The sequence below is a fragment of the Sarcophilus harrisii genome, chromosome 2 (assembly GCF_902635505.1).
Source record: "Sarcophilus harrisii chromosome 2, mSarHar1.11, whole genome shotgun sequence".
Classification (NCBI taxonomy): domain Eukaryota; kingdom Metazoa; phylum Chordata; class Mammalia; order Dasyuromorphia; family Dasyuridae; genus Sarcophilus; species Sarcophilus harrisii.
In genome coordinates, this window is record NC_045427.1 from 633,331,511 (window position 1) to 633,343,825 (window position 12,315).

Consider the following 12,315-nt stretch of genomic DNA (forward strand, 5'->3'; position numbering starts at 1 on the left):
AGTCTTCTCCTTTTGTTTGAAGGGCTGTTTGAAGTGGCCAGACTCGGCTGGGGAAGCTCGCTAGCCAGATTTTGGTCCGGCGGCCCTCTTTTAGTGCGGAGGCCAAGACGAGAGAAAAGGAGAATCCAGCTCCTTTGCCAGCTCCCTCGCTATTCAGCTCGCCCTGGCCCCCCGCCCCTCCCCCTCGAAGCGGCTCTCAAAGCGCCCCATCGGCTGAAAAGATGCCCCCAGCACACAAGAGGACGGCAGGCCCCTTCTGCCGCTTCCTTTCCCATACAATCCGTCCCTAGTCTCCAGGTGCCCCGGCTTCTCCCGGGGTCTCCTTTGCGCCTCTGGAGCCCCCAGGTGCGCAAAGGGGCCCGGGTGTCGGAGGGCTGTGGGTCCCCGGAGCCCTCCTGATTCGGCAGGCCAGCTGCAGGCGTGAGGGCCCAGCCAGCCCAGCCAAGGCGGGAGCTGTTTCGGCACCGACGCTTGCGCACAGGACTTCTCTGGCACCGGCTGCGTCTCCACCCGGGCTCTCGGGCTTTCTGGATTTGGAGAGGACGCAACTGCGCCCCCTGAAGGGGGGAGAGAGGGGATTGGTCCCGATCCCTGAGCCCAAGGGGCTTCCAGACTTCCAGCACCACCCCCTGGATCGTGGGGGAAAACTCTGCAGTATCTCACACACTGACAGTTTCCCCTCGTCCTGGCGCGTCCAGCTCAGAGCTCCTTTTTTGCGCACTGAGGAAACAGTCGCAACCATCGGCTTTGAGGGCTAGCACGGTCCTGGCGGCTTTGGGGAAGCCCGGGAAGGATTTCAGGGATGATTCCCAAGATCCTCTCCCAACGATTGAGATTTCCCCCCCAGTCTCTGGGATCTACTTCCACTGAAAGAGATTCGCATGTCAGACAACCTGGAGAGAGCTCACCTCTCTCCCCCTTTCTCCACTCCCTCCGCACTAACGATGCTCCAGGCGACAAATAGCAGCCAAGAGAGGTTCATCTTCACTATCCTTTCACAGTCCTAAGGGGACAAAGGATAGTCCTGACTGTAAGGGGCAGAGGGTCGATTTTGCCTCTTCTATCTCCTGAGACTCGTGGGGTTCTGCGCTCTATCGTTCCCGCTCTCTTTCTCTCTCCTTCTCTCTCTTGGATGTAAATCAGCATTTCACATTTGGGATTCTCAGACTCAGAATCACAAATTGTTAGGGCTGAAAAGAGATTTTAAAGCCCGTTGCTCCTTGAGGGGACAAGCTTTCTGAGAAATTCAGCCACTTGCCTAAAAGCCTCTAACTAGTAGTGGCAAAGCCCAGCTATTTGGATGCCAAAGCCAGAGCTGTTTCCAGAACTGCATCCAGCCCTGGCAGAATGCAGAAAGAAGAAGATCCGCTTCTGGCCGAGCCTCCGGGAGCCAAGGGGATGGGGGTGGGAGGAAAGGAGGATCTTTTCTTAACTAGCATCCCTGGAAACTCGAGGACCTAATCTACTTTCTCAGGAAAGGAGGGATGACTCTGGGGTCACCACTCTGACCTTTTTTGTCAGAATACTGTGAGGTGCCCACTGCTCTAAGGAATGACTCTGCCAGGAAATCCAGGAATGAGAGGGGGACTCATTTATGCCGAGGCTTGTCCTGGTGTGTTGTTGGGGGTAACAAAATGAGCCCATCAGGAGAAGATAATGATTCAAAGGACAGTGTGTTTGGCGTTGAAGTCCAGAATCCCTGAGTTTGTATCTAAGTTACATTATTTATGACCTGCATGACCTGGGCCATGTTATTTAACATTCCAGCCTCTCTTTCTTGATCTGTAGATCCATTAAATCTGATCTGGAACCTGGATTCAAAGTCCAAGAAGTACCTTTATGAGCTGGGGAAGAGCATAGACTTGTCTTCCTATGATACTCCAGGAAGGAGACCCCAGTTATCTAAGGCAGAGTCAGGGCAATTTAGAAGAGGAAAAGGGTGGAGAGGGAAGATAGGAAGAAAAATCTTCCTGATAGCTTCACTTCTAAACCCTTGGAACAGCTGAGAGAAAGAAGCTGTGCAATCCCCTGCTCCTAAATCCTAAATCCAGGATAAATGCCCATGGGCATTCCTGGTGGCAGGAAGATGCTATCTGGACCTACACAGAAATAACAGAAGGGATAAGAAGAGAGAGGCTTTCTGCCTAGGGATGGGAGGAAGGCAAAGAATTCAGAGACTAAAAGGGGAGTATAATTAGACCCTGGAAGAGTTTTAGAGATCATTTGGTCCAACCCTCACTTTAGAGACATGGAAATCTGAAAATGGTCTGAGCAAGGGAACACAAACCTGGGATTTGAACCCTGTTTTCTGACTCAGAATTCGGGGGTCTTCTTATAGTCTTTCACACCATTCTGAATGCTGAGGCCCTTTCCTTTCCCTCCTCACGCTCCCCTCCCAGTTTTCTCTCATTTTAGAATGGAAGAAAAGGAGATTCAGAGAGATTGTGACATCTAGTATCTCCACTCTTGCCATCCCAGGAGAGACAAAAGGGGCTTCTCTGAAGGGCATCTGGCCCGGGCTGTTGTGAAGTAGTCCTCCAGCACTTCTGGCCTTGTGTTTTGTACCCCACAGGTCAGAGCCTTGGGAAACCAGATCTCAGGGTGGCCGAGAAAGGGGACGATACCACTTTATGACTTGGCTCCTTTCTCTGTCTCCCTGTCCATCTCTGTCTCTCACCCTTGCTTCCTTTCTCTCCGCACACTCCGGCTCCCCAGGAAGTTAAATGGGACCCAGCGGAGCCTGAGAGTAAAGAGATCGACGGGGCAGGGCAGGGGGAAGAGAAAGAAATCGTGAGAAGAGGGGGCCGAGGAGTGGGGCAAGTGGGGAGGGAGCGAGACGAAGTTCTGGTCCTCCGAGTGAGGGAGGGTCTTTGATGAACCCAAAGTTACTGGAACGCAGCGGGTGGAGAGCAGTGAACTCCCGGGCAGACTGAATGATTCCCCCCACCCCGCCCCCAGGCCCTTTGTCCCCATCCAGCTGTGCCCCGCGGGGGAGGGGGGAAAGGGAGGGAGGGTTCGCGTGGCTGGGCCCCAAGGGCCGCCAGCGCTGATTGGCTACTTGGGCAGCCAGCAGTGGGGCAGGCACGCTCCGGGCCCGGGCCGATAAGATAAAGCGTTCCGAGGGGGGCACACGTCTGGTGGCTCCGGAAATCCCCCGCTGTCCCTGGGCGGCAAGCAAATATAAGGAAGGGCCCTCGCCCCGGCTGGACTAGTCGTGTGCTGGACTTTCAACCCGCAGTGTTTCTTCCTCTGCTCTCCCTCTTTTTCCTCCTCCTCCTCCTCTCCTCAGTGCTCACCCGACCCCGCGCAGAGAGGCCCCGGGAGGTCAGAGCACGCACTTTCTCCAGGGGCAGGCAGGAGGACGGGAAGGGGGCCCTCGGCTCCGCCCCGCTTGTGCTCTGCTCTTCCCCTCCGAGCTAGGTAAAACTTTCTCTGGGGGCACCCTGAGGTCACTGGGTGAGGGGCGGTGGGGTGTCCTTTTACACAAAGCAAACTCCCGGGCGTCGGGACCCCTCTCCACTCCCAGGGAGACTGAGCCCAGGGAAGCTCGCGGGGGGTCGGGACCCCTCCCCACTCCCAGGGGGACTGAGCCCGGGGAAGCTCGCGGGGGTCGGGATCCCTCCCCACTCCCAGGGGGACTGAGCCCGGGGAAGCTCGCGGGGGGTCGGGACCCCTCCCCACTCCCAGGGGGACTGAGCCCGGGGAAGCTCGCGGGGGTCGGGACCCCTTCCTACTCCCAGGGGAACTGAGCCCCGGGGAAGCTCGCGGGGGTCGAGACCCCTCCCCAATCCCAGGGGGACTGAGCCGGGGGAAGCTCGCGGGGGTCGGGACCCCTTCCTACTCCCAGGGGAACTGAGCCCCGGGGAAGCTCGCGGGGGTCGAGACCCCTCCCCAATCCCAGAGGGACTGAGCCGGGGGAAGCTCGCGGGGGTCGGGACCCCTTCCTACTCCCAGGGGAACTGAGCCCCGGGGAAGCTCGCGGGGGTCGAGACCCCTCCCCAATCCCAGAGGGACTGAGCCGGGGGAAGCTCGCGGGGGTCGGGACCCCTTCCTACTCCCAGGGGGACTGAGCCCGGGGGCTCCCAGCTGGGGCAGAGGCAGGGGCGGGCGTCCCGTTGAGACTGCACTTTCTGCCCACTAGAGGATGTCCCCCAAGCCCGCCTACGTGGTGACCAGCGAGTCGTCTTTCCCGAGAGCTTCAGACACCGCCGCCGCCACTGGGGTGTGCGCCTCCTGCGCCCTGTCCCCGCCAGGCAGCCCCAGCCCGGCGCCGCCGCGGACCTGCGCCGACAGCGAGCCCCGAGCTCCCAAGAAGGGCAGGGCGCGGCGCGGAGGTCGCAGCCGGCCCAAGAGCGACGCGGCGCTAAGCAGACAGCGACGCAGCAGGCGCATGAAAGCCAACGACCGCGAGCGCAACCGAATGCACAATCTCAACTCGGCGCTGGACGCGCTGCGCGGCGTGCTGCCCACTTTCCCGGACGACGCCAAGCTCACCAAGATTGAGACGCTGCGCTTTGCGCACAACTACATCTGGGCGCTGACCGAGACGCTTCGCATGGGGGAGCACGGCCTTCGGGGGCTAGGGCTGGGTCTGGAACTGGGACTGGCCCCGCCGCCGCTCCCTGCTGGGGAGCTCAGCAGCCCCGGCAGCGCCTCCTCCTCTTCCGGGGAGTGGGGCTCGCTCTATTCTCCAGCCTCGCAGGCGGGCAGTCTAAGCCCCACCACCTCGCTGGAGGAGCCGCCGCCTTTGCCCTCAGCCGCTTCCCCGGTCTGTCTGGGCCCCGAAGGCCTGTCCTTCTCCGACTTTGTGTAGAAGGGCCCAGGGGAGCCTCGGAGGCCAGTGGGCCCACGCGTGGGCGCATGCTCTAGGCACTAGCTCTTCGACCTTCGGGCAGCTTTCCCATTTCAGATTCTTCTTGCACAGTGCCCACTTTCTACCAGGTTTGGGGGATTTATACATGATCATTCTTCTCGGGCAAACTTAGAGTCGACAAGTGTCTGCAGTTTAGCCACCAGGTCCCACCGAACTCCTACAAAAAAGACTAGATGTATAGTGGCGGAATCGAATGCGCGTTCTCGGGGCCAAACCTGCTCTCTGCCGCCTCCCGTCTCTTCTGTGTGACCCTTTCCTGCCTCGGCCCATTCCCTCATCTCTCTAGTATCTCTGGACGTTTCATCTCCGAGTCCGTTTTTCTCGATGTCTCTGCTTTCTGGTGGTAGGGATGTCTTTGTCTCTGTATCGTTTTACGTGTTTCTTTTTCCCTTGTGGAGTCTACATCTGTCTCTGTCTCTGACTCTGTCTGTCTGTCTCTCTCTGTCTTTGTCTCTGTCTCTGTCTGTCTCTGTCTGTCTTTGTCTCTGTCTCTTTTTCTCTGTCACACACACACACACACACACACACACACACACACTCCGTGAGCGCTCCCCTCCTCCACTCGGGGCCGCTTTTTCCCCCACTAGGAGCGCCCTGCCCCCGCCCCCCCACCTCCACGGCTCCAGACCCCCAGCTCCTCTCTTACTCAATGGAGGGCGAAGACGCTCGGCCTTGTCCTCTCGCACTTTCCGGAGCTGCCGCCGGAGACGAGAACGCGGGTGAGGTCTGAGCTCGGTGGAGCGCTGGGACCAAAAGGCTGTGCCTGAGGCCATGGCTCCTACTTAGCTCTTGCAGCCCGTCCCCTTTCCGGGAGCCAGAGGTCGGGACCTCGGTGCAGGACCTGGGGAGAACAAAATCTCTTCTTGAAATCAGGTCGTGATTTTTACGCTGTCTTTTGGGATGCTGATTTTTTTTTTTTTTTTTTTTTTTTGGTACTTGGACACAGTAAATTATATTAATTTTTCCATTTTGTATTTATTAATATTTCATAGTGTGAAAATATATATTTTGTAAATAAGATTATTTTGATCTCGGTGAAAGCCTTTTGGTGCCAATAAAATAAAAGGAAAAGACTGAGTGGGAGCTAATTAACGGCGGCGGTCTGAGGTGAGGCTGGGCGGGGTGCGGGCTTTTAATTTAGAGATGGGAAGAACCTTCGAAATTATCCGGATGCGAGACTCTCCGAGTCATGGCCCCTTCGCGGGATTATGTTTTCAAATACTTGAAAGAAATGCTCCATTTCAGCTTGAGATTGGAGAGAGTCGAGGTGGCTTTTTTTCCCCATTGAAGTCCATGGATTCCTACTTGTCCCCGAGTTAAGAACCTCAAAACGAATCCAGTTCCTGGTCCACCTTTGACATATGAAAAAAGGAGAGCCGGGATTTGCTCAAGAACACACTGTAAGCAGAGCTGAGATTCGAACGCAGGTTCGTTGGCCTTTAGAGGATCCCACCCCTGCCTGAAGTTAGAAGGGAACAGAAATCTGCCCAAGCAGAAATCTGTGCTTATTTCACAGAAGCTTTATAGAAGGGTATGTTTAGTTAGTTAGTTAGTTAGTTAGTTAGTTAGTAGGTGAGGCAATTGGGGTTAAGTGACTTGCCTAAGATTCTAGAGCTCACAAAGGTTAAGTATCTGAGGCGCATTTGAATTCAGGTCCTCCTCTATTACGCCACCTAGTTGGCGCTAAAAGAGTGCATTGAAAGTTGGGGAGGATCTTTTTAAAAGACAAGGACACTGAAACTTTTTGTCACGAGAAAGCTCGATATATGAAGCCCTTTCTTCTGACTCCAAGCCTGCTTTGAGGTCACATTATTTCTCCACCCCACCCCACACACTCAAAAAAAAAAAATCGAGACTACTAGCTAAAGGAAGAGAGCAGGAACGATCCAGGAGTGGGCCCCCGCTTCTTGGATAGTGGCCACAGGACAGGAGTTTCCGTAGCCTGTTTTATGGAGGGAACCCAGGGCTCGGAAGGCACTTCTTACGCAAACTTTAGGCTGCTCCAGGACTGCAGGATCCCTTGGGTTAAAGATCCAGAATGTAGGGCTCGCTAGGGAGCCTTCTCTGCTTGATTGGAGCAGCTTGGACTCCCTGCGGAGGTCAGTGAGTCGTGCTCTCTCCCCCCGAGGGAGCCCAGATCCACTTGCGTCTCTCCCCACAGCTGGGAATTGCTATTGCCCGGGACTAGGAGATTAGGTCAGGGTTTGCTGATGTCGATGATGGAGTGAGTTGGTTTGGGGAGACTACAATCTGTAAGAAATATACTTGGTAAGAATTCTCAATAAAACCCAAGGCTTCCCCCCATACACACATGCTTCCCACCCTATCTAGCCAGCAGTTTCTTTCTGGCCTGAAACCCAGGGAACCACAAAACCAGAGCTCAAAGGACCATTTAAATCAATCCCTTTATTTTACGGATAAGGAAATTAATCCCTACAAGGAAATGACTTAGAGGAAATCACACAGTCACAGAAACAAGTGGTGTGATAGGAAGCATCATAGGAGCACCCTGGATTTATAATCAGAACCGATGGGTTTAAATCTTGGAGCCTTTGATTAGCTCTCCCTTGGACAAATCAGCTCCTCACTCTGGACCTCCTCTGTAAAAGAAAAGGGGTTGAACTAGGGTTCATTTCAACTTCAAGCCCCTTAGTCATCCCTTGGGACTAGTAACAGAAAAGAGTTTAACTAAATTATGTTCGCTCTAATACCCCGGGGTGCAAATAGGAAACTTTCTACAACACACAACAACTTCTTTTCTGCCTAGATCTAGGGAAAAGGTTGAGCTTGTCTCAGTTTCCCTGATTGGAAAGCAGAAGACATAGGTGAGCCCATTCGACTTGAACTATTAAAGCCTCCTCAAGGATGATAGATTTAGAGTTAGAAAAGACAGCATTTAGTACAGTGCCTGGCATACAGTAGGCACTTAATAAATGTTTATTAACTGCTTGAGGAACCTGAGGCAAAACTTTTCTTATTTAAAATAACTTACTAAAAGTGACTCAGATTGTAAGCAATAGAAATGGGATTTGAATCAGGGGCTGCTAGATCCAAATTCAGCACTTTTTCCAGGGCACTAGTCCTCTTCATACTTGGAAAGAAGGCACCCTCTCACCCCAACCTACCTTCAAACTCCAAGGTCAGCTGATGGGGGAGGGAAGAGTAGAAGACAGAAAGGAATGAGAGGAGTGAGACAATAAAGGTTCTTACAATGTTCTGGAGTATGATTTGAAATATTTCCATTTGGAGGAGGCAAGGGAGCATATTCTCTGTTTCTCGCTGTGTCTCTCTTCTCGTCTCCCCTCTCCTGTCTCCTCTGCCCTCCTTCTCCTCCTCCTCCTCTTCCCTGAGTCACCGACTAACCAGAGAGAAGATAGATTGCCTTAATCAAGAGCTGGATTTGGGAGGGAAGAGGGGATGGCAAACATGGGAATAAAGAGAGGTGTTGTTTAATTCCTAGGGATTTAATCAGGAAGCAGGAGATTAATGACTTCTTGGTGGTGGCTGGCAGTGCTCAGGTGTAGTGTCAGGGCCAAATTTTCTTCCACCTGCAACCCCATGCCTGAAGGCAGGTGTGTGGCCTAGTTTCGCTTAGAGGGGTGGGGGAAGAGAGAAGCTCCTAGACACTGGCAGAAACTGGAAAGAAGAAACTTTCTCAGGTAGAATTCCAACTCTAAAAGCAAAGCTCCTGTTCATCACCCTCCCCCCTTCTTCTAAGCTTCTGGAATCTGTCAAAAGTTGTCTAGCCAGGAAGAGAGACTTCCTTGAAACTGGTATCCTAAATAGTAGGTGTCTTAATTTCACACTTTCTCTCAGATGAGTAGAAACCATCGAAAAAGCTTTCGTCCAGGAGTCCTTATTCACTTGATAAATACAAGTTGACCTTCTGCCCCTTCCCCCCTCCCTTATTTATTTTAATTTAGCTAACTAGGAGGGTGCTTAACTGCTAACATGCTGCCACTTCTGGGAATGGAAGTAAAGGGAGTGAAAGAGATTATCGTCTTAAATGGTTCTCAAAATGTAGTTGGGACCCAGGGGAGGACATCCAGGCGCTCGCATCCCTCAGGTCAAAACTATTTTCACAGTAATACTAAGATGTAAGATTTGCTAAATATCTATAGATATAACAACATAAACAAAGCTCTTTGGGTTGTGGCCACCCCCACCCCTCAATAAATTTTAGTTGCTCCATATCACTTCCAGAATCAAATATAAAATTTTTGTCTGGCATTCAAAGCCCTTTACAACCTGTATCCCTACTACTTTTCCAGTCTTTCAAATCTTACACTCCCACCTCATCCAATGACACTGGTCTCCTTGTTTTTCCTGTAGATAACATTACCTCCTGATCCTAGACATTTTCACTGACTCCCCCCCCACAAATATCTTGAATGTTCATCTCTTTAACTTGGTCTTTTTAACTTCCTTCACGTCTCAGCTAAAATCATACATTTTCCAAGAAGCCTTTCTTGATTCCCCTCAATTCTCGTGCCTTTCTTGTATTGATCATTTCCAATTTATCCTTTATCTGACTTGCTTGTATATATTTGTCTATTCCCATTTCATTCTTAGGTCCTTGGGAGTAGAAGCCATCTTTTACTTTTCTTGGTATCCTGTGAATTTTGTAGGTAGTATATGAAGGTTTATTCCCATTCCTTTCCCCCTTCTCCTAATAGGGACTTAACAAAACTTTACTGACAGAATGACTGACTGTGAATGACCCCGAAACCAAAAAAAAAAAAAAAAGTTTGACAGCTGGTCCGATAAAAAAAACACCCTGCAGCAAATAGTCCATCTCTGGGTTCGGATTCCAGCTCTGCTACTGCTTAATACAATTCAACAAGTATTTATTCAGCACCTACTGACACCAAACAATTCCTGAGTTGAAAAAAAATCTCCTTGGAAGAAAGGAGGCAGCATGTTTACAAATAAGTACGAAGTACCTACAAAGTAACTTGGAGGTGAAGTCAATGATTCTCTAGTTTATAATAAAAATTAGGTAAAGAAGAAAGTGAGAATCAACAACTTGGAGAAACAGGAAAAGCTTTCTTGTAGAAAGTGTCCCTTCAGCTGACCCTTGAAGGAATTTGGGAATCTCAAGAGGCTAAACAGGGAGTGAAGAAGAGGGAACGTTCTAGGAATACAGATCAGCCTGTGCAAAGGCGTGGAGATAATGCATAAATTCTTTCCCCTCTCTGAGCCTCAATTTCCCTGTCTGTTCAGTGATAGATTAGGGGATTTTGAAGGTTCCCTCCTAGATTTAAACTAAGATCTCATTACTCTTCCAACAGCCCTGAGATAAGACACACTATTTTTTTTTTTTCACTGAAGAGTTCTGGTACAATGTCAGAACTTTTGGGGAACAGAAGAGGAAGCTGCTTTCATATTTTAAATGATAACAGGTCACATTTTGAAAAAATGTTAAGGATCCCCCACAACAAGAATGTAAAGGAAGTTGTGCATGGAGTTATAGTTTTCATTTTCAAAGACAGGGAAGTTAAGTCTGAGAGAAATGATGAGATTTGCCCAAAGTCATGCAGTTTGGAAGCCAGGCCTTGGGCTCAGAAACCCAGACTCGGTAGGTCAGTGCTTATTCCACTCTCCCCAGGGTGCCTCTATTTAAATGCTATAAAATTTTAAATAATAATAATCATAGTCAAAATAATAGTCCGGAAATTCCCTTGATTTCTTTCCCCCGAGATACGTCAGCTTGGAGGCCACAGGCCTGGAAAACTGTGCTAGCTAATCAGATCCGCCACTCGGATCCTAGCAGAGAAATGGAGCCTCCTTAAGAATAGTCGCCCCTTGTCCTCCTTGGGCCCGCTGGCCACCCCAGGCGACAGCCACCCACAGCAGCTCCACGTGCACGCCCCATTCAGGCGGGTTTCCAGTGACGTGACTGGCAAAACCCCCCACTGGAACACCATGCTGGAGCAGGTGTCTCCCCCACTGCATCAGGGCAGTGAAGTCCCCGCCCAGTCCTAGCCCCCAAATCTTTCTGTGCTTCCCTAACGGCATTCAGAAAAGTGGAGCTTGAATGCGGTGTCTTACCTCCCCCCCCCACTTCCATCAAGCGGGGATTGCTGCAGGTAGATTTATGGGACTCTATCCCACCCACTCACCCCCTTCCCCCCGGCCCGGGCTGGAGGACAAAGCAGCCGCAGGTCTATTGGAATGCTAATGGCTGGGCGCCAGGTCCGCCGCCGGCCAGCTAGAGGGGGAGGGGGCAAATGATCCCGGGACAAAGACTAGCGGGGCTCCGGGAGTCCCGGCGCACACGTGACCCCACCAGGGAGCCTCCAGACCTCTAGAAGCCATCGGCCAATCCTTCGCCCTGGGAGCAATTCGCGGGCAATCGCCGGGTCTCCTCGAGCCTTAATCTTCCCATCTAGCTAATGGGGATAAGTGAGCGTGAAATAAACCAGTGGTGGGTCGTGCTTCCTTATCGCTACAAGATTAATGGTGCATTTTACTTCCAACCACTCCGCCAGGTAGATATGGATACTAAACCGAAGCCCCGAAAAATTACATCAATAGCAGTAACGTCTGGGCTCCAGATCCGGCCTGGCTGGCTCCTATATTGCCTCTTAATAAAAGCTTCTTGGTAGAATGGTTGAAGATTGCGTGGATCTTTACTGAGGCTCCTGCCCCAAACATATCCCTGGTTTAAGCAGGTTCTGGGAACCGTCCGGAAAGTTCAGTGCTTGCTCCGAAGGGGGCTTTCCTTTTGGAGGAGGGGAGAAGAAACGGGTCTGGGCTCTCAGGAGTTGGAGCTGGGGGTGACGGAGGAGGCGGGGAAGCCGAAAATAATCCCGGCTCGTGGCCTCTAGTCAGAGTTGGACGAGACCCGGATCTGGCGACCAGCCCCAGCGGCCCAGAACGCCGCCTTCTGTTCTCGTCCTTGCCCCCGTGATGGATAACCGAGCCGCAAGGCCCAACCGAGCCTCTCTGCTTCCAGGCCGGCCCCCACCTCTCGGCCCTGGCTGGCTCCAAGCAGGGAACGGGCGTCGTGCCTCTGGCCATGGTGCTGAAATGGCGGTTCAGCGGGCGAGCGGGAGGAGCAGATGGCTTGCTTGACTCTACTCTCCCAGCAGTAGCCCGAGTAGCCCGAGTAGCTACTCTCCTTCCTCCCCTCCCTCAGTCCCACGCCAGTTCACCGTGACTCGTCCCACCTCCACTTCCGCCAACATCCAGAGCAGAGAAGAAATAGCTGCTGGCTGTCCCGGGGTGGAGTTCTCTGGAAAGTACCGGACCCTGGAGATTTCAGGCAAGAGATTTCAGTGAGTTCTCTTCTGCGGTCCCTTACCTCCGATCCCTAGTCTCCTCATCTGTAAAATGGGGGGATGGCATTTTCACCATCTCCTTCACCATTAGAGAAGAAAGAGTTCTGTAAGTCTTGGAGCATTCTAGAAATAGGAATTCTTGAACTCTGGCCTGAGCTT

At 52.3% G+C, this 12,315-nt stretch overlaps 1 protein-coding gene across 1 annotated transcript; it reads left to right on the top strand.

The window, feature by feature from the left end:
• Nucleotides 1–4,144: 4,144 nt before the first annotated feature.
• NEUROG3 (neurogenin 3) lies at nt 4,145–4,813 on the top strand. The gene has a single exon (XM_003754867.1). It carries the CDS (start codon nt 4,145–4,147, stop codon nt 4,811–4,813), a length of 669 nt encoding a protein of 222 aa, XP_003754915.1.
• Nucleotides 4,814–12,315: the final 7,502 nt, after the last annotated feature.